The following is a 22,964-nucleotide window of genomic DNA, read 5'->3' as shown; positions in this document are numbered from 1 at the left end:
CAATGAATCTTGCCCTCTGAAAGACTTGACTCAAAAAGTGATTTTCTTTTCTGCTCTCGCCTCGGGAGCCTGAGTCAGTGAAATAGTGGCTTTATCTAGAGAAGAGGGCCAGATACAGTTCGCCGAAACAGGGGAACTTACCCTCTTCCCTGACCCAACATTTCTCGCTAAGAATGAACTCCCTACTAAGAGGTGGGGTCCCTGGAGAATCTGCCCTCTGAAGGAAGATGTCTCTCTATGCCCAGTGGAGAGTCTAAAGGTCTATCTTCGAAGAACTTCATACTTTGGCGGAGGACAACTCTTTAAAGGAGAAACATCGGGAAGTGATTTGTCACTTAAACAACTAAGGGCGAAGATCACCTACTTTATTCGCAGAGCGGATCCTGACTGTACACCCGCAGGTCATGATCCTAGAAAAGTTGCCTCTTCCCCAAATTTCTTCCAAGGAATGGATTTCGAAAGCCTTCGATCTTTCACAGGCTGGAAATCCTTGAGAGTGTTTTTTCAAACACTATGCGTAGCAGGTGCACGAAGTTAAGAGATTCGTGGTAGCCGCGTAGTGTATTAAAACCTGCTGCTTAGTGCTGCGTAGGACAGTGAGTTATTTCGGGACTCTAACTCAACGGGTGCCTGTGTTGACCCTAGTGCAATACATAGTGATTTTAAGTGCCACTTAGTGTCACGAGAGACTTCTTCTACAAGGTGAAGTAACAAAGACTTGAACATGTGTGCCACATGTTTATTTCGACATGAAGTGTATTGAGACTTTAAAAGACTTTATAGTTCCCTTGGAACTTGTGTGTAATGGCAAGTTATTTCTTTTCAGATTCCACACCTCTGTCTTATGTAGTCTTTAGTCTATGTTTGTTAACCAACAATTTTTACTGTAAATTATTTACTTTATTTCATATTATCGCGAGTATTTTATCAAATAAAATAGAAATTTTGCTATCATATGCATCTTATTTCGCCCTACTATATGAAATACACTACTGTTACAGAGTTTTATTGCCCCTATTTTGATCTCTATTATAATTCATGTTATTATATTGCTCCTATCTGATATATACTCACCTAAAGAAAGTGAAATATCTGTTCCCACACAAGTACTTAACTTTCCTAATCTATCTGCGAGACCGACAAGATCCTCGTCTACAGGTGAGTTTTCTTCATCAGGTTACTTAGAGATGTTCCTTTCGTCCAAATAGGACTTCCCTGCCATGGGGGCAGGAAGCCATGTCATAGTTTATGCCATTGGTAGTGACATGTAACGGAGATGTCACGGTCTCTAAGGTCATCAGACCAAAGGAATATTATTTAGAAGACGAAGGCACTACCAAAATGGGAAAAATCCATGATACACTAATTCTCTGGTACACTTCCATCAGGACGTCATGGCTTGAGGCCAAAAAACGGATTTTGAGCGAAGCGAAAAATTTAATTTTGGGTGAGATATCCATGACGTCCTGATGGACCCGCCCTAGTTCTCTATTCTGGCCTGGCAGGCCCCTCCCTTTCTTATTGTATCATGGAAGCTGTCAGAGACGCCGGAAGGAATGAGGCGCAAGGATGTGACGTCAGTTAAGATGGCGGCCAGCTATGGCAACCGTTTGTTTACATCGCTAGGTACCGTAACAGTAACGCAGGAGGAGAGTTTTATAACGGCTCCTTCCATAACTTGCCACACTTCCCCCTCGAAGCGTAAACGCTATGTGGCGTGTCAAGCATACGATATTATACGATATCCTAAAGGGAAACCTTATGGGTACTCGCGCCAGAAGTTAGAATTCTGTGAACCCTTTAGTTTAACTCTCTGGGAATATCTACTGTAGTCATATATACCCTCAGGAAGCTACTGAAGGAACCTTCCATCAGGACGTCATGGATATCTCACCCAAAAATAGATTTTTCTCTTCGCTCAAAATCCGTTTATTGGTCCCAGAACTGAGACATGGGTACAAAATTCTATAAATCCAATCCAATCCTTTTAAATTTATCCATTTGGGATCTTGATCATGCTTTAATTTATTTTTTGGGCTCAGACCATGTCGTCCTGATGGAAGCTTCCTATAGACAGCTTTCTAAGGGATATTTGGCTACAATAGATTTTTCGCTTTGCTTCAAAATCCATTTCACAAATTAAACCTAGGCTAGTGGTACCTGATACAACACACTTTTTTGGGCTCAGACCATGTCGTCCTGATGGAAGGTTCCTATAAGTAGCTTCCTAGGGTATATATTCGACTACAGTGATATTCCCAGAAAATTTACCTTTAGGTCTCCAGAATTCTAACTCCTGGCACGAATATCCTAAAATTTCTCTCAAGGATATCGCATAATATCAGGGGACGTATATCTTGATATGACACATAGCAATCTTCACCCTGAATAGTGTTTTCGGTTCGAGGGGGAAAGTGCCAAAAATAGAAGGGGAGCTGTTATCAAGGTACTCTTCCTCCGTTACTACCTTGAGTATCAAGGTGGCGCCTTCGTCGCCACCATGTTTTATTCCTACAAGTGTAGTGCTACAAGCTCGGTGATTTTCCTTTTTGCTCTCGCTTTTACGCTTATCTCGTTGGATTTATCATGCAATCTCCAGCCTCTTCTGCCTCTGGAAAGTTGAGTATTTGATCTTTACATTGTATAAATTTGAGCTCTTGCCTCACAGTGAAATTAGGTTAAATTAAGTAAGAGAGCTTTTGCCTGAACCGGTGTCATGGGCGCTGTCGTTCATTACGCATGAGTTATTTAGTTAGCCTGAACGACTTTCCCGGTATAAATAGCATGAATATCTAATAGCTATTCAGTCTTCATTGCTAGGAGTTAATTATATTATGCCGATTGTATTCGTAATAGTTTCGGCGATTTAGGTAACCGAACCTTGCTTGCGCTAGGCTTCCTAGCCTAGGCGTTTTAGTTTACTTTCATGCATGATATAATAGACATTCCTAGTGTTATTACAATTAAATGAAGCTATCTAGGCAATTTATACGTGTAAGATACATTGATTGCATATAAATTTTCCTCTTCTTAGATCGTATACGAGAGTTTTGGCGATTAAGTTAGTCGATTCTCACCCGCCACTAAGCTACTAGCCTAGTGGCTTTAGTATACTTTCATACATGTTACCCTCGTGTATCGTTTTATCAATTCATGCGGAGATAGATATCTCCTAGAATTATCATACAAACCAATTCTCGTCTCCAGTGGAGATTTAAGGGTAATCCCTCCTTCCCTCTGAGTTTAGCCTTAGGCTACAACCCTAGTTGGTCGTGCCTCGAGTTGTCATTCAGGCATGACTAGGCTATGGTTTTCTGTCCCTTCCCTTAGCCGTAGATAACAGGTTTTGGGTTTCAGTCAGAACCTCAGAGTATATAGTCTTGTGCTGGCAGCCGGCCGGCAGGGTGAATAGTCATTAGGGGAATGACTATTCACCCTGTTGGACTAGGCTGCCAGCATAGGAGGATAGACCGCACCTGAAGTGGTTGTATGATGCCGCCACCTTCTCCCTGCGGTCTAGTAGACTAGTCCTGTGCTCGCAGACCCTAGGCTGAAAAATAGATATTCTTCTGTCGCCTAGGATGGCGCCGGCACTGGAACTCTGTTTCTCTCTTGTTGAGGAGGCGGCAAGCTTGCTGCTGGCCCCTTAACTGTATTGGCAGACCCTAGGCTGGAGAATAGATATTCTCCTGCCGCCTAGGATGGTGCCGATACTGAAACAGAGTTTCTTAAAGGTGTGGATGGGCCGGCAGGGTCCTCATACAGGACCCTACCCTCCCCCCCCTCCTCTGTCCTTTAGTGATGGCCTAGCCATCGCAACCCTTTGGCCGTCGTCCTACAATCTCACCGCTTGCCGGCAGGCTGTGAGGCCAGACGGGGCTCCAACTTGTAGTAGCTTAGTCGCTCAGCTTTCCCTTATGGACGCAAGGCTCCGGGAAAGGCTGGGCCGGCTGCCGGCAGGAGACCCTTTTACTGTAGAGTTTTCTTCAGTCCTCTCTTGGACTGCCATTCACATACCAGTGGCCGGCAGAGACCGGCAATGGTTTGTGTTTTAGGTGGAAGCCTGAATGATACATTCTCTCCTTCCATTTGAACCCTCATTCTGGAGGAAAGCAGTAAGACTGAGCACTTACATCCTTATTTACTGTTGATACACATTCAATAAGGTACCTTTCACTCCTTGCTTTCTCTCTCTCTATCGGCTAGTGCCGCCGGGTACTAACCTAGCCGGCAACAGGTTGATGCTGTCGGCCACTACCCCAGCCGGCAAGGCGCCGGCTGGACCAGTGCACCGGCAACCGGTGAGCTTCCGGCAGAACTGGCTTGGCCGCGCTGCCGGCCACTGCCTTGCCGGCTGGACTAGTTAATGCTGCCGGCCACCACCCCAGCCGGCAAGACGCCGGCTGGACTGTGCCGCCAGGTGCTAGCCTTGCCGGTAACATGTCGGCTGGAACTACAGTATATGACTATACAGAAGCCTGTATATTTGCAATATAGATCATACTGCAGACAGAAAACTATAGTATGCATTATACAGTAGTTAATTTTCCAACATACCCTGTGTATCCATGCACAGTCTATTGTTGAGACCATATTATACAGGGGAAGAAAAGATTTCTTTCCACATACTCATAGGTGATCAGTTAAAAATTACCCTCATTATTAAAGCCTTTGGAAAGTCAGTGTTAAGTTACACTTATCTATTCTTACAGGTTAGAACTCTTCCATTGGGTTTCCTGAATAGGAAAACTCTAGGTTTTAATTTTGCAGGAGGTCACAGCACTTGGCTGGACAGGAAACACAAGTATGTGTCTTTCCTAATTCTTTTCTAGCTTATCTATCCTAAGCAATAAATATGCAAAAATATTAATAATATGAACTACTGCATACTCATTTAGTTTTCCTCTCTTTACAGGAGGACCACCCTAAGTGCCTGCGAGTCTTTTGCAATGTGAGGAGCAAGGACTTCTGCGGCCAAGTAGAGTGCAGGGCGCACTCTCTCTGTTCCATCTCCAAGGGACCTCTAAAGTATTGGTACCCCCAGGACTGCAATGTTTGCAAAGTCTTGGTTACTGAGGCTTTTGATGACCCCAAAGACAGCGGAGTCAAGGGATGCAGCACAGAGTAAGCTGCGCAGATGGGTTCGTGGCTTTCAGAAGAATGCCACGGGGCCTTATCTTCCGAATGAACGGATGTGAGCCTATCTGTTCCCTAAGGCAACTGTGGATGCCTTTATACCACAGCCTAAACCTGAGATCCCTTGCGTCCAGATTTCCATAGATACGGATGTCTCTGACATGATGAAGGACATCCACCTAGATGAGAGGATGTCAGAGGTGTCGGAGGACACTGAGAAAGACCTTCTTGCGGAGGGTCTGGAAGAGGAGTCTACCTTGGCTCCTGAGACTGAAGAGGATGACTTTGAAGCGGAGTCCGTTTCGTCGGTTCCGGCCCCAGAACCAGTGTCCTCTACGTCTTCTGCTCCTCCATCTGACGAAATGGGAAAAGCCTTGGCTAGTCTCATGACGATGATGGAGACTCTTCGTAAGCAAAACGAAGAAGGGACGCTGATCTGAGGAGAAGGATGGACCATCTCGCATCATCCCGAGGGTCTCAGAAGAGACTCAATGTGAAGGATCTTCCTTCTTGTTCTGAAGTAAACCCTTGGAGGCATGCAGAGTACATGCCAATTACAAACGGGAAGATCTTTATTTCTGAGAAGCTGGGAGCCGTCCTCATTGAGGATGTTGACTTTTGGCCCAGCTTAGAGTCTTACCCAGACTGCTTCATCCGACTGAAGGCGGAACCTGTGTCCAAGGAGGAGACAGAGACGAAAGAGGTCATAGTTCTTGACCATGGGAAAGCTCAAGCTTTGATGGCAAGCAGTCTGAAAGACAGGGGCTTCACTAATTCGAAAGTGCCAGCCCTGAGCAAGAAGCACCTTCTTTTCTTGCTCCAGCTAAACTAGCCTTAGGGTTTAAGGCAGTTATGAAGGCAGTATTAGCTGGGAAACCTTCTCCTACACTTGAAGAGTGTAGACCTTTATCCCTAGCTCTGCCTATGGATGACACAGACTGGAAGGAAATACATCTTACCTTCTCAGTTGGGAAGTTGGAGGCGGATATTGCTGGACGCAAGTTCAGCAAAAACCTCCGTAAGTTGTCTGACTTTCTTTTGCGTAGAGAGAAAGAGACAAAGGAAAGGCTTGCCGCATCCCTGTCCCTCTAGATTACCTTGGAGACAATGGCAAGCGATAACAGATCCCCAGACATGTTCATGGTCGTGGCCAAATCACATCTTGCAACGCTGGTCAAGGACCTATATGGCTTTGTTAGGGCCAGACGAGCATGTAGGGAGTTCGTGTTTGCTTCAGCTGCAGTTAAACACGAACCCAGGAAGCTGATAGCTTCCAATATCTGGGGAAAAGACCTCTTCCAGAGTGAAGTGGTCAAAGAAGTAGTTTACAAGGCTGCCACGGAAAACAGGAACCTTCTCCAATAGTGGGGCATGTCAGCGAAGAGGAAGTCTTCCCCGGATGAGGGTCCCCAACCAACAAGGAAGACGAAGAGACCTAGGTTGCCCTCTCGCCCTGTCAGGAAACAACAACAACAACTTCCCGCAGTTCCAATGACCGCGGTGCCCCAGATGGTGGCACAACCCCAACCCACCTACCAGATGGTGCCTCAGCAGATGGTGGCCCAGTTACCAGCCTTTACTCCTTCCTATGAGAGGCAGACCACTACCTTTCGCCCTAAAGGTAGAGGGTCGAATAGAGGCTCCTCTAGACACCCCTCAAGAGGAAGAGGATGCGGTCAAGGAGGCAAGTCCTCCGGACAATCGAAGCAATGAGATGCTTCCGGTAGGAGGAAGACTCCAAAGATTTCGGGATCGCTGGACCTTCGATCCTTGGGCCCACAGCCTAATCAAGAACAGACTAGGGATGACAGCTCCACCATCATTTCCTCAATTCTTCAAACACTCTACCCCCGTCCTGGAAAAATATACCCGAGAACTCTTGAGCAAACGGGTGATAAGGAGGGCAAAGTCCATCAAATTCCAAGGGAGGCTGTTTTGCGTTCCCAAGTAGGACTCAGACAAACTCAGTCATTCTGGACTTGTCGCCACTCAACAAGTTCATAGAAAGCAAAAAGTTCAGGATGTTAACCCTTCAACACATAAGGACCCTGCTGCCAAAACAGGCGTACACAGTCTCGATAGGCATGGCAGATGCCTATTGGCATATTCCAATCAATCACCCACTCTCCTCCTTCCTAGGATTCAGGCTACAGAAGAAGAAATACATCTTCTGAGCCATGCCCTTCAGATTAAACATAGCCCCAAGGATTTTTACAAAGCTTGCAGATGCAGTCGTTCTACAACTATGCCTAGAAGGTGTCCAGGTGGTGGCCTACCTGGACAATTGGCTGGTGTGGGCAGCATCCGAGACGGAATGCATGCAAGCATCCAAAAAAGTGATCCAGTTCCTGTAACATCTGGGATTCAAGCTCAACGTCAAAAAGTCTCGATTATCTCAAGCTCAGGAGTTTCAATGGCTGGTTATAAATTGGAACTTGAAGTCACACCGTCTCTCCATTCCCCCAGGGAAGAGGAGAGAGATAGCAGGATCTGACAAGAGACTACTGAAATCAGACAGGATATCAAGACGCCAACAGGAGAGAGTACTGGGCTCCCTTCAGTTTGCATCAGTGACAGACCCAGTACTAAGAGCACAGCTAAAAGATGCATCAGGAGTCTGGAGAAGATACGCATCAAACGCTCGAAGAGATCTAAGGAGACCGATACCGACTCGACTACGATCACTTCTCAAGCCATGGTCGAAGGCCAAGAACCTGAAGAGGTCCATACCCTTGCAACCACCTCTCCCTTCAGTCATCATCCATACGGACGCATCAAACGAAGGATGGGGAGGTCACTCTCACCAACGGAAAGTCCAAAGGACTTGGTCCTCTCTATTCAAGACCTTCCACATCAACGTTTTGGAAGCCATGGCAGTCTTTCTCACGCTGAAGAAACTGTCTCCTCGCCATTCAGTCCACATAAGACTGACTCTGGATAGCGAGGTGATAGTGAGATGTTTGAATCGTCAAGGTTCGAGATCACCCCAAATCAACCAAGTGATGTTGGCCATCTTCCGCTTAGCGGAAAAGAAGAGATGGCATTTATCAGCAGTTCACCTTCAAGGGTTCCGCAATGTGACGGCGGACGCTCTATCCAGGCTCTCACCGATAGATTCAGAATGGCCCCTAGACGCAGGATCATGCTCCTTCATCTTACGTCAAGTCCCAGGACTGCAGATCAACCTCTTCGCGACGAGCGACAACATGAAACTACCTCGTTATGTGGCCCCATACGAGGACCCTCTAGCGGAGGCGGTGGACGCCATGTCCCTCGATTGGAACAGATGGAACTGGATTTACCTGTTCCCTCCAACCAACCTCCTGTTGTAGGTCCTCAACAAGCTGAGATCCTTTCAGGGAATGGCAGCTCTAGTGGCTCCCTGAAAGACTTAACCCTGAAAGTTATATTCTTGTTTGCTCTAGCCTCGGGGGCCAGAGTTAGTGAAATAGTGGCCCTTTCTAGAGATGAGGGCCATATTCAGTTCACAGAAGCGGGAGAACTGAATCTCTTTCCTGACCCAACGTTTCTCGCCAAGAACAAGCTACCTACCAAAAGGTGGGGTCCCTGGAGAATCTGCCCTCTGAAGGAAGATGTCTCGCTGTATCCAGTAGAGTGTCTAAAAGTCTATCTTCGTAGAACTTCAGACTTCAAGGGAGGACAGCTCTTTAAAGGAGAAACCTCGGGTTCAAACTTATCTCTAAAACAACTAAGGGCGAAGATCACCTATTTCATTCACAGAGCAGATCCTGACAGTACACCCGCAAGTCATGATCCCAGGAAAATTGCTTCGTCATTGAATTTTTTCCAATACATGGACTTTGAGCGCCTTCGCTCGTACACTGGATGGAGGTCATCCAGAGTATTCTTTAAACACTACGTGAAGCAAGTGCAAGAGTTGAAACGTTATGTGGTGGCGGCAGGTAGTGTGCTAAAACCTGTTGCTTAGCGCTGCGAGGAACAGTGAATTGTTTGGGACTGCTAAAATCGGGTGAAGGTGTTGACACTTCACAGTGCAACACATAAATAAGGGATTTTGACGAAGGAAAAATCTATTTCTGGGGAGAGACCTGTGACGCCCGGCGAAAAGTCCTTCTTTGTACTTTTTCTGATATAAATCTTCCAAATATACCAGAGAAAATTAAAAGCATGGAATGCAGAGGTTACAACCCTCGCGCGAGCACCTTGTTGGTGTCGTATATCTAAAAAGGGCGTTTGTAAAACACTATTCACAGGCTGTCTTCCATTTAGATAATCCCTTCATCAAAGGGGGAGGGCCGTGACAGGCCCTAGAGAATACAGTTGGGTTACCCTACCGACACCTACCACTCGCGCTCACCAGGTCATCCTTCTGCAAGAACATATGGCTTGGCAAGGAAAAGGGTGGGTCCGTACAAAAATAATCGGGAAGGGTTTCGCCGGGCGTCACAGGTCTCTCCCCAGAAATAGATTTTTCCTTCGTCAAAATCCCTTATCTGGGTCGACCTGTGACGTCCGGCGAAAAAGTACCAGAGAATGCCTTCCAAGCCCAATAAATTAATAACATAATGAGGAGAATACAATCACCATGTACGACAATACTATGATATAATAAAGTAATCGTCCAATTACCAACCAGCCAAATGACATAGGGAACGTAAGGTTAAATAATAATGACGACAAGGAACCAACTGAGTGTCGAATCGCAAAAGGCATCAAACCTTACATGTCTAAGTATATCTAAACATTAAAGGAACGGTAACTACAATAACAGTTAAACCATAGGAATTAAACATGGCAAATATCATAGGGCTAACGAACTACCAAGGAGAGCGGCGACGTGGTGTGAGTGGCGGGTAGGAGGGAGAAGAGAAGAGATGGAAGAAAGGAAGAAGAGGAGATTAATGGGGAGAGATAAGGCTCCCCTCTGCCATCGTCGGGTATTTAAGGGCCTGTAAGATCTTTAGATATTGGCGTTTGACAACCATAGGGGATTTCCAACCCGTATATTTTTTTAAATCATCAAAGTCCCTGTTCTGGAAGTCATTGTTGGAGGCATCTACTGTCCGTATATCATGAGCCTGGGGAAATGATTCCGGATTAGTATGTTTAATGAAGTAGAGGATTTGTTGCCTGATACCGTGAATGGAAATAGTACCTCCTTGTTCCCTGATAACCAAGGGGCCAGACGAGCAGGTGGCAGTTCTAGCTAAAAAGGGGCTTGAGAGTGTGACTGTACACGGAGAAAAATCCTGGGGATGAAGAATAATCTTCCGAGAGGAGCACCTATTTTGCGGATCCTCATTTTTTAGCTAGGGAAGCTTTGTCTGGAAAGGAGTACTTCGGCTGAAGGGAGGAAATCTATGTTTTCCGGGTTTCGTGAGAGCTGCTAGTTCTGATGTTCCATCACCTGAGGCCATAGCTGTTAGAAATAAAGTCTTCCTAAGAAGAGTGATATAAGAGCAGGATTCATTGTCCGTGTCCATCGCAAGTTTGAGAACACCGTTCAGAGACCAAGAGTCCTTTTGTGGCCGAACCGAAGGTCGAAGCCTAGCACATGTTTTTGGGGTTGATGAGAAATAGGAATCAGCTAGGTTAATGTTGAACCCAACAAGGTAGATCTTCTTCAAAGCTGACTTGATGGTGGTTAAAGTGCTAACTGTTAGGCCTTTGTCAAATAGGAACCTCAAGAAAGAGATGGCTAAATGCGGGGACATACGAGTATGGTCTGCACTCTTAGGGGACCTACTAGTTGTTAACGGCCGAATCATATTGGCGAATTGTCGAGTCCCTTTTTTGTCCCATTCGATGAAGAGATCGTTTCCGGTTCAATGTTCGCATCTCTACGAGCTGCCAACTTCCTGTAGTCCACAAAGTTAGAGTTTTGGCTATCCTTGAGTAATCTGACACAGTGAGTTTGGATACTCGGGTCAGTTTGAGGAACGGGATCCGGATGGGACTGAGTTTCAACTCGAGGAGGAGAGGAAACCAACTGTTCTTGGCCAGTGAGGTGGTACTAAAGCCACTGCGCCCCGGAAGGAGCGTAGTTTGTGTAAAAGTTTTTAGAAGATTCCCTGGGGGAGATAGGGAAATCTTCTTCTAATGGTTCCAATCCCGGGGTAATGCGTCCATGGCATAAGCCCGAGGGTCCAGGGTTGGGGTCACATAACAAGGAAGTTAGTGATTCATCTGAGTTGCGAATAGATCTACCTGGAGGCCTGGAACGAGCCTGAGTATCCACCGGAATGAAATTATGTCTAGAGACCATTCTGACTCCAGTGGATCCGTCCTGGATAGTGAGTCCGCTCTCACATTCTGGCCTCCCGCTAGGTGAGGTGCTGACAGGAACCAGTTCTCTTCTGTTGCCCAGGCGAAGATAGTGACCAGGATCTGATTCAGGTTGGGTGACTTGGATCCTCCCCTGTTGACGTAGTGTACTGCGTCTGTGCTGTTTGACACTACTCTGATGTGGGTCGACCTCGGAGGAGAGTCTCTCTTCAGGGTCAAGAACACTGCCATGGCTTTGAGAACAATGATATGGGACTGTTTCATGGAGAGTGACCAAGAACCTGAAACATCTGATGTTCGGAGTAATCCCCCCCATCCACTTAGAGACGCGCCTGTATGGAATGTCACTTGTGGAGGTGGGAATTGTAGAGGAACCGATTTGGAGAGGTCCTTCGGTTCGAACCATGGGCGTAGTCTCATTTTCAAGACAGAGGGGATCTTCGAGACCATGTCTCTTATAGGTACTGTAGCTCTCTTTCTCCAAACTCGATTGATGTCTTTGAGTTTGGCTTTTATTAGATCTGTTACTGAAGTGAATTGGAAAAGTCCGAGGATACTTTCTAAGGCTCTTCGGACACCTGTTTGTGTTTGAGAAAATTTTTTGATCTTGGAAACTATTCCTCTTTCCTTTTGGAAGGGAGAGACAACGTGTGCTTCGAAAGGTCCCACTGAATGGCTAACCATTCTAAGCGGACTGATGGTTGCAGGCGAGATTTTTTGGAGATTGACCCGAAATCACAGGTTGTCGAGAAATTGAAATAATTCCTTCGTAGCTCTGTTGCCTTCTATGACCGGCCGGGCCCAAATGAGCCAACCGGCCAGATAAGCAATGATCTGTATCTCTTGGTTCCTGAGTTGTTCTAACACTCTCTCTCCCAGTTTCGTGAATATCCTGGGATCAATGTTGAGGCCAAAGGGCATGTCTTGAACACAAAGGCTTTCCTGCTTAGGCGGAAACCCAGATAAGAAGAGAAGTTTCGAGCTAAAGGCGCAAGATAATAGTCGTCGGTAAGATCGACAGGGGTGGTGACGGTCCTACGGGGAAGTAAGGTCCGTACCTGAGAGATAGTCAACATCCGGAACTTGTCGCAGAGAATGTAAGAGTTTAGCTTGACAAGTCCAGGTCCACTCTCAATGCCGCCAAGCCTTTCTTCGGAATTGTGAACAGGTGGCTTTGGAACTTCAGTGATCGATCCCGTTTGATTGCTTCTTCTTGAGTAACCCTGTGGTGTACTCTTCCAGGATGGGAGTGGATTTCTGGGAGAAGGTCACTGGTGGAGGAGGAGGACCTTGTGGCCATTTTCACCTCAAACCTTTAGAGATTATGCTATGAGCCCACAGACCGAAGGTCCAATGGTCTCAAAAGTGGTAAAGTCTACCCCCTACCGGGACCACCGCGTTGTGAGGGGGTGAATCTAGGTACTTTCCTTCTCCGAGCCCCCTTTTTTCTAGGTCCGTCTCGATGGCGAGACTGTCTTCTACTCCTGTAGCTTCCTCTCTGGTGTCCACGAGAGGAGCCTGAGGGTTCGGATCTAGGGCTGTATGCAGGTAAAGCATCCCAACGGGGTTGGGCTGTGTACCTGGTGAATCAGTGAGGTAGACCACCTGATGAGGGGGATTTGGATGCATAGACGTCGAATCAGAGGGAGGCTGTGATGACGAGTGGGTAACCGACTATCGATTCCTGTCTGATAGAGGCCTCAGACAGAACGTATTTCCCACAACTAACCCGATCAGACCATCAAACGTGTAGGTCGAATTGGAAGGGCAGATCTTAGAATTATCGTACCCCCCAGACTGACAACATCCTGGTCCAGACAGATCGGGCCTGCCCTTTAGGAAATAATACTGTTACCTTCGGTACCTTGTTTAACCTAACCAAGGCAATCTCTTTCAATCGAACGAATCCATTGAACGGGAATTCTAGTACCTGGGAGTAAATTCTAGGTCCCCCAGAGGGAGGACGTCTATGCCATCCAGATTTATGGTACCATCTATTTATGGAACATGTAAGGCAAATCTCTATGCGTTGTTTTTATCGAAGGAGGTTACTTCGATATGCCTGGGGCTGTAGGGGGAAACTTCTGAGTTCCTGAACGGATCCGACTCACTACCATACTTTTGAACTCCGTCATAGCCCCTTGGTTTTCCCTAGAATGTGTTGCTTTTAGCAGTCACGGTTTATGCAGGGTAACATGAACATCAGGATCCATTAAGGGTCCTAGGTTGGTGACGTAGGTAATTGCAAAGCTGAAGGCTCAAAATTCATCCCCACCTACCTGCCCGTCCATGGGGTCGTCGTCCAACCTTAGAGAGGACACTCTGAGGAGATAGGGACCTCTAGATGGAGCATTTCTTCCCAACCTTGATAACCAAGGGCGGAGAGCCTCTCTTGCAGGCCAGAGAGATTCATCATCATCCTGACGGGAACCATGTAGGCGAACCTTCTGTAAAAGAAAGGGGACATAAGTCTGGATGTTCCTTGAACTTTGGTTAGTGATCCTATTCACAGGCTGGGATCAGCTGTATAACTCATAAAAATCAATTTTAAAGAAAAATCATTTAATGTACTATCTTTTGGGGTATAGTTCGACACTTGTATTCATGAAATGTGACACTGTTGGCGCATCCGCCACAGGTTGGCCACCCCTGACTCAGACGTTCAGAACCGGGTCTAACATTATTTACTGGCTATTAGTATTCTATTGATTCATCTGTTCACTGACCAGAGTTTCAAGGAACAGTAGATAGCCTCTCATGGCATGGTTAGTCTCGACCCGGCCCTTCATTAGAAGGGGCCAACGTTTGGTTCCCAGTACTGAGTGGAAACTTATTTCTATTTGAACACTATGTTGTATGGATATTTATTCATATTTAGGCATAGTTAGAATTGAATATGCATAAATAAAGGCATAATCAATTTATTTCTATTTGAACACGATGTTGTATGAATATTTATTCATATTTAGGTATAGTTAGAATTGAATATGCACAAATATAGGCACAATCAATTTATTTCTATTTGAACACTATGTTGTATGGATATTTATTCATATTTAGGCATAGTTAGAATTGAAAATGCATAAATATAGGCATAATCAATTTATTTCTATTTGAACACGATGTTGTATGGATATTTATCCATATTTATACATAGTTAGAATTAAATATATGCATAAATATAGGCATAGTTATGTTCATATATTTTTATTTGGACTTTCAAGAATAACTAATGAATATTACCAACGCAAATTCAAAGTGTCATTAAAGTAAGTACAGTTGACTTTGTATTCATGTTAAATCCTTTCCTTTACAGCAAAAACAAGAGATTGGCCACCCGTGGTCTTAGTGATCTCTGTCTGTACCGGATCTCCGGTAACAATCCCCGGTACAAAGGTCCGTCATAGTGACAACGTGAACACCAGAGGAAAACTAATATTAACCTCAATGCTGATCGCCTGTACGATATCCGGTTAAGCCGGAGATTCGATGAAAAGGATCGTAATAACGATATTGTGATTATTTATGAAAAAGGGGTTCATACCCTGATTCTGATCGTCTGATTGATCTCTGTTTGTAACGGAGAACTAGTGACAAAGGTCCGTCATCGTGAAAACGTGATCCTCAGCGGTACGATAACATTCTCTAATACTGAATGTTTGTGTTATCTCCAGTGAAGCCGGAGATTCGATGAAAAAGGGACCGTAATAATGAAACTGTGAAGTCTTCATCGGTATCACATTGTTAACTCCGGTTCTGGCCGTCTGCTTGATCTCTGTTTGTACCGGAGATCCGGTAGCAAAGGCCCGTCACCGTGATATCGTGACCGTTCCCGGTACGATAACATTAACCTCAATGAATGATTGTGTTATCTCCCGTGAAGCCGGCCGTAACGGTGTAATTATGATCAAACATGACAAAGGTTCGTGTGTAAAAGGCTTCAGCCGGAGTCCGAGTGCCGGATTTCACCGTTGCACTCCAAAAATCTGCTCCTGAACGTTAACTAGTTCTCACCCAATGAGTATCCATATAGCGGAGCATAACTCAAGGCGGAGCTAAGGGTGTCGGTATAAAACGACCCCAATTAATGACTCATACACTAACGTACCTATTAATAGTGTTAGCTATATTAACAGTAACCACATCAATAAAAACGTTTATAATATTAAACGTACTATCATCAACTCTGATACTAAGAGGAGGCTTGAATAACTCGTGATCGTATAAAAACGGAGAACGGGAAATTCACCTCTCTTACTCGAGCTAACAAAGAAAACGAGAGAAGGGATAACTCATATCTGTAGAACAGGGAACGAGCAGTCTCTGTTTTCGCTCTCAAGGTTACATAATAAAAAACTAACATCACACAATAAAACAAGAACATAATAAAATTGATTGCTTTTCTTAGTAATAACCAAGAACGAAGAATAACGACAACGTAACAAAAAAACAAGGATATAGTCTAAATCGAAGCCTCTGAGGCGAGTACAAACTAACAGACTAAATCGCTAAACTTTAATTCGCTATTCTTTAAATCGCTATTCTTCGTAGGTCCAAATTGGACTTGCAAGCAAATAAATACCATAGTAAAAATTAATGATAACACTAAAAGGCCATAAAACGTAAGTGATATAACTTAGATGACAGAGTACCAGATGGGCAAAATTAACTAGAATATTTACCGAAGCGAACATAACCCAAAATGGCTGCCGATAACTCGGCAGGACAATCGCTTCCAAAACTAAAAACCACCATATTGGAAACAGAACAAATGCCCGGTACTGTCAAAAGCTGCCAAAACAACCTATGGTACTTAACATTGGTAAGGGTGAAGTGTCAGTCATGTTGAATTAACGACAATCACTTCGAAAAACACTGGGCAAAACACTTATCAACTTTGCTGGCAAGTCCAAAACAGAAGGATGACCTGGTGAGCGCGAGTGGTAGGTGTCGGTAGGGTAACCCAACTGTATTCTCTAGGGCCTGTCACGGCCCTCCCCTTTTGATGAAGGGATTATCTAAATGGAAGACAGCCTGTGAAGTGTTTTACAAACGCCCTTTTTAGATATACGACACCAACAAGGTGCTCGCGCGAGGGTTGTAACCTCTGCATTCCATGCTTTTAATTTTCTCTGGTATATTTGGAAGATTTATATCAGAAAAAGTACAAAGAAGGACTTTTCGCCGGACGTCACAGGTCGACCCAGAAATAAGTGTTACCAAGGTGGCACTATGGACTGTTCCAGCTATTAAAGGTAAAGAAACATAGAGATAACACTTGTGCCGTGTGTTTTTACACAGGGTGAAGAAACAGTCATTCATAGAAATGGATATTAGAAAATTTATTAAATTTTCAGTTTTGTGGCACTAATTATTTTTCCTCTACAGGTGAAATAATAATTTCTGGTCTTGACTGTATTATATATGTTTCTTATTGCATTCATTAGCATTATACTAACGCTATGTTATGTATGTTGAATAGCTGGTTATTCATTACCAATACAGTAAATACTTGATTGGTATTTGTGTCTTATTTCGCCACAAATTTGAATTAATAAAGATATGCGAGAGTATTATTTAACCCTTAATAATCTGCATATGGACATGTGAACAAATAGATAACTTTGTTCTAATATGAGTACAACCTTTCTCTGCCTACGCATACATTGTTCCTACATGAGTACGAGCTTTGCCTAGTTTTGCATACAGCAAATCCTGTATGCTCTAGATGTTAAGTTGGCTCATATAAACTTTATTCGTATTAGAGTACAAACTTTGATTGGTTTCACATACAGTGAAACCTGTATGCTCTTGATGCTATGTTTATTCATATGGTATATGCAAACCTCGAGTCTCTTTCCTAAGTCTAGTATGACTCTTCCCTGCAGGGGGCTGGAAGCACTAACATAGTTCATGATTAGAAGTAATGACGTATAACGGTAATGCCATATGTCTCTATGGTCTGGATGACCCAGGAAATATTGTCCTGAGGTTAGGGCACATTTGGAAAATCCACAGATACAGTACTTTCTAAATAATGCTCTGGTAACCTTCCATCAGGACGACATGGCCTGAGACCAAAAAATGGATTTTGAGCGAAGCGAAAAATCTAATTTTGGGTGAGATAGCCATGTCGTCCTGATGGACCCGCCCTCCTTTTTATAGAAAAGGCCTTGGCAGGATCCCTCCCAAAACTACTATATCTGTAGCACCTTGCTCAATGCTACAAGGAATAAAACATAGCGGCGACGATGGCGCCATCTAGATACTCAAGGTAGTAACGGAGGAAGGGTACCTTGATAACGGCTCCCCTTCTATTTTTACCACTTTCCCCCTCGAAGCGAAAACGCTATTCGGGGTGAAGATTGCTATGTGTCGTATCAAGATATACGTCCCCTGATATTATGCGATATCCTTGAGAGAATTTTAGGATATTCGCACCAGGAATTAGAATTCTGGAGACCTAAAGTTAAATTCTCCGGGAATATCACTGTAGTCAAATATACCCTAGGAAGCTACTTATAGGAACCTTCCTTCAGGACAACATGGCTATCTCACCCAAAAATCCGTTTTATAAGGTATAAAATATCAAGTGAATTGGTCTGTCAATTTAATTAATCCTATTATCTATATTGGTTAAATGATAGTATCTAAATTGGTTAGTTATATGAAGATGAGCCTGTTGTGTTTCTAGATGGAAATATTGTTAGGATAATTGAGGGTTAATTTATATTTTACGATTACTGAACTGTAGTAGGAAGAGACTGCTTTAAATGATGGATTCATTCAGTTTTTAGATATTTGGAGGTGATCCCTCAGCAACATACTATGGCGCAAATAAAAAAAATATGTATTGCTTTACACATTGCAATGATTTGGGTAAATATTTAGTCACTCAGTCCATCAGGAAAAATAAAGATCTAGAAATGTTTTGGCCAATCATTGTCTGTAATGCTTATAACCTAAATACTGTTACTATACATAAGAACAGAAGTCACTTGCTTATGATGTAGCAGTAAAGTCATAATCTGGGACTTGTAAACAATTTGACTGAAACAGCTACGGCTAAAAGAGAGAACATGAATATAGAATGATGAAATGAAACGGAGGAAAAAGATTTATGGTAGCTGCATTGTATCCTTGAAATGATGTAACATGAGGACATGCAATACAGTACAGTATTGGCAAAAACCTTCAGCTTGGTGACCCATGTTGGGTATGGTGATAAGTGAGCAATTACCATAGCTCGTGTAAATACGAGTATCTAAGTGATATATAAGGCAAGTATTTTGTAGTGTAAAAGTATGTGTAAGGGTTTTGCTTCTCAACCAATTAAGACATGGCCATTTACAAATGAAGTGAAAAAAAAAAATTGTTGTATAATGCTGGAAAACAGAAGCGTGGGCATTTGATAAAAATGGAGAAGAGCAATTGGTTAAAAAAAAGTACAGTAGTAGGATGCTGAATAGTTGGGTGAACAAAAATCAATGTCCATTGTAGACAAATTGCTAAGCATAATGAAATTTATTTAAATCGTCAAATATTCAACTCTGTTAAGGAGAACCAGATAAGCAAATATGAATAATGATAATGATGGTTACATTCTCTATGGTTAAGACAGTGTCTGATTCTCAATTTTAGGGTAGGTGTTGACATTTGAGTAGTTTCGAAATAAAAGCAATATGAACATCAGGAGAGTATAAAAATAATAAAATCTTATCAAAATTTAGTCAATGGAAAAAATTAATTCTTGGAATTACTTTTAAGTACTGTATACAAATTGTTTACCTTCATATGCTTTGAGGGTAATTTCCTTTTCATCTTTGCACTGTGCAGCTACATCAGGAGAGTTTGAAGGTCTTTTCACACTCCAGTTAACCTTAACTTTCATAGTATGGTTACTCTCAAGGTCCTGAATAAGTTCATCCTATAAAAAGAGAAATATGTAGCTCTAAATAAATTTAAATAAAAAAATGCTTTAAAAGTGGAATGCCACATTTTTTCCTTTTTAAGTATTATGGTATTGTTGGACATTCTATTTTTTTTTTCATTGACAAGTTGGTTCAAAAGCTTTTAAAAATAAATCTACACAAGTGCTGACTACTTTTTGTCTTTTGAATATTTTTTGGAAAACCTGTTCTCTTCTTAGGCATTTCCTCTTTTCCAGATGCAAATGGGTATTTTAGTAATTTCATTTTTATAATTTTATCACTGTCCCAAAGAAGGAAATTGCTTAAAGTATTAAAAACTTTTTACTACATGTACCAGAATTCTATGCAGGTTGGTCACTTTTATCTGCTTGTAACATGTTTCCTTAGTTTAGTGAAAAATAAATTTTAAAAGAACTAGAATAAAATTTTTAAAGCAAGACATAATATAAAGGGTTTCCCCTATACTATAACAATCTTACCTGGGCAGGAGGAGATATTCCCCAAATAGCTGTTGAATCTCCATTAAGTTCAGCCATAACAACGTCTGGGTAGTCATAGTTGCTCAAGAATGTCTGCGCTAATCTATTCATCCCATAATGATTATTAAACTTTTCCCAGTCCTTTTGAGTAAATCTGAAATACAACAGATACAGTACAATTTATTGCTTCTAATTTGGTGTTTTGATAAATAATTTACATAATTAGGGTACCCAAAGATTTTGTTGCCTAAATTTGTCTTTCAAGTAAAACAGCTATAATTTTTCAGCAGTTTTAAAACAATACTAAAGTTGAATACTACTCTTAATAAGAAAAAAATAGACACTGTATTCTTGATAGAGACAGCTAAATAGGATAATTTCTTATCTGTGCAAACATCTTCTATAGAGTAACAATGCAATACTTAATTAGGATGTTTGTCTATTGACTAAATTTCTCGTACTGACTATCTTAAAAGATGACTTTTAAAAGTATGCCAAAATAATCATGTCACCTCTTCCATTGAAGTACTGTACTTTTGCTTTCTGGCAGGACTTCTAGGGGGACAGGGTGGTGGGCTAATTTGTATAAATAGCTCCAGGTTTGTATGTTAGGAAAAATACAAATTATTGGCAAATTTGTTATTACTGTAGTTCCGACACATACAAACCTTGGCTATTCATAGGGGGCCTCACTCTTAGGAGGGAGGAAGTTCTATAAACTGGCCTTGGTCATGACCCGGGGTTCCCTCTAACTGATCTTTGATCTAATTAGTAGGAACCATACCCTCGCTAAAATCAAAGTAGTTACAAGGTAACTCAATGATAGCGGCCTGCAGAAGCTTGTGTGAGACTTGTGGCTTGTCTTTACGTAGGAACTCGAGGATAAGCATGAGTTCTAAGACATATCCAATACCCTCCCTCATGAGGTATTGGTGACTTAACAAAGTATTTATTCATACTCAGGATGCACAAGGGAGATGAATCTTACCTGCAGAGGGGTGAGGTCAGCTATGCTTCGGTCTTGCGGAGCTGTTTCCCCCGGGGCGGGGGGGGGGGGGGGGGGGAGAGAAGGAAAGAAGGGAGCCAGACATTCCTTTTATTCACCCCAGACTAACCCGGGTAACCTCAGCCCTCAACCCTCTGCTACTTGTCCATCAAGGAGCCTGAGGCATTAGATCACTTGTTGTGCGGCCACCACAGGACCAATGGAGAAGGTTTCCATGCTCCTGTGGGTTACGTCTTTCAGGTAGTGGGCTGTGAAGGTCGTCTGACACTTCCACACGCCCACTTGCAATACCTGTGCCAAAGAAAAGTTCTTCTTGAACGCCAGAGACGTTGCAATGCCTCTGACGTCATGAGCTCTGGGTCGGTTGGACAGAGGAGGATCTGGATATAGAGCGTATTCGATTACTTTCCTTATCCAGGAGGAAATAGTATTCCTTGTGACCCTCCTCTTGACCTTCCCCGTGCTGACAAAAAGTGCTCGTACACAGGGGCGAGCTTTTGCTGTTCTTCTTAAGTAACACCTCAGACTCCTTACTGGACATGGTAACAGTTGGTCTGGATCTTTGGTTACAGAACGAAGACTCTCTATCCGAAATGGGCCAAACCTGGAATCTGGCACACCCGGATTTTGAGTTTTAGCTACAAACTCAGGGACGTAGTTGAGGATTACTTCCCCCCATCTCTTAGAGTGGGAGACATCAGCAAATAGACCATAAAGTTCGGTGACACTCTTCGCCGAAGCCAGAGCGAGCAGGAACACCGTCTTCCATGTGAGGTGGCGATCGGAGGCCTGGCGTAGTGGTTCATAGGGGAAGCCCTTCAGAGACCTGAGGACCCGGACCACGTTCCAAGAGGGGTCTTACCTCTGCCTAGGGACAAGTAAGCTCGTAACTGCGTATGAGCAACTAAAGTTCCAACAAGGAGGAAATATCGATTCCTTTCAGTCTAAAGGCAAGACTCAAGGCTGACCAGTAGCCTTTGACTGCCGAGACCGAGAGAAGCATTTCTTTCTGAAGGTATACAAGAAACTCCGCTATAGTTGGAACAGAGGCATCGAGGAGAGGGATACCCCTTCCACGGCACCAACCACAGAAAACTGACCACTTCACCTGGTAGACTGCCTCTGTGGATCTCATGAGGTGTCCAGCCATTCTTTTCGCAACTGGTTGCGAAAAGCCTCTCTGTGTGAGGAGGTGCTAGATAGTCTCCAGGGGTGAAGTTGAAGCGAAGCTACGGCTTTGTGGAAGATGTTGGCATGTGGTTGTTTGAGGCGGTCGTGTTGTGGAGGGAGCTCCCTCGGGATCTCCGTGAGGAGATGCAGAAGGTCCGGGAACCATTCTGTGTGATGCCATAGCGGTCATTTGCAAGTTGTTGCTTGCTCGTACCTGGTTGAGGACTTTTCTCATCAGACAGAACGGGGGAAACGCATAAGCGTCCAGGTTTATCCACCGTTGTTGGAAAGCATCTTGCCAAAGAGCTTGGGGATCCGGGACTGGGGAGCAATACAACGGGAGCCTGATACTCAGGGCCGTTGCGAACAGATCCATAGTCAGGGAACCCCACAAAGTCAGGACTTTGTTGGCTATCAGAGGATTCAAAGACCACTCAGTGCCAACTATCTGAGTTGCTCTGCTCAGCTTGTCTGCTAGCACACTGATAAGAGTCACCGAGTTGTCCTTTGCCCATCTGAGTATCTCTACTGCAAGATGGCACAGCTGCTGCGGAAAGGTACCACCCTGTTTGCTTAGATAAGCTACTACCGTGGTGTTGTCGCTCATCAACACCACGGAGTGCCCTGCCAGGACCTGGTGGAACTTTTTGAGGGCCAGAAAGGCTGCCCTCATCTCCAAGAGATTTATGTGCTGGTACATTTCTGATTTGGACCATTGGTTGGAGATGTAATGGTACAGCACGTTGAGCCCCCCACCCTTCTTTTGATGCATCCGAAAAAAGAATCAATTCAGAGGGAGAGACGAGAAGATCGACCCCTTTGCAGAGGTTCGGCTCCACCAGCCACCACCTCGGGTCCGACTATTCCTATAGCCCTATGCGGACTAGATGATCCCGGGAATCGGAGTGTTGGTTCCACTGGGATTTTAGTCTCCACCGGAGGGATCTCATCCTGAGGCAACTGTTGGGGACCAGT

The 22,964-nt window shown here is 43.9% G+C and overlaps 1 protein-coding gene across 1 annotated transcript in view; it reads right to left on the bottom strand.

The window, feature by feature from the left end:
* LOC137623661 (piezo-type mechanosensitive ion channel component 1-like) overlaps positions 1 to 22,964 on the bottom strand; it is a 160,429-nt gene that overhangs the window by 43,034 nt on the left and 94,431 nt on the right. The window contains exons 14-15 of the mRNA XM_068354492.1: positions 19,814 to 19,967; positions 19,192 to 19,330 (exon numbers count right to left, since the gene is read on the bottom strand). Coding sequence (XP_068210593.1) covers positions 19,192 to 19,330; positions 19,814 to 19,967 — 293 coding nt within the window. The remainder of the gene's footprint in view (positions 1 to 19,191; positions 19,331 to 19,813; positions 19,968 to 22,964) is intronic.

Source organism: Palaemon carinicauda, chromosome 30, assembly GCF_036898095.1.
Source record: "Palaemon carinicauda isolate YSFRI2023 chromosome 30, ASM3689809v2, whole genome shotgun sequence".
Classification (NCBI taxonomy): domain Eukaryota; kingdom Metazoa; phylum Arthropoda; class Malacostraca; order Decapoda; family Palaemonidae; genus Palaemon; species Palaemon carinicauda.
Note: the sequence above shows the minus strand (reverse complement) of the source record. Positions and strands in the feature narration are given on the sequence as shown.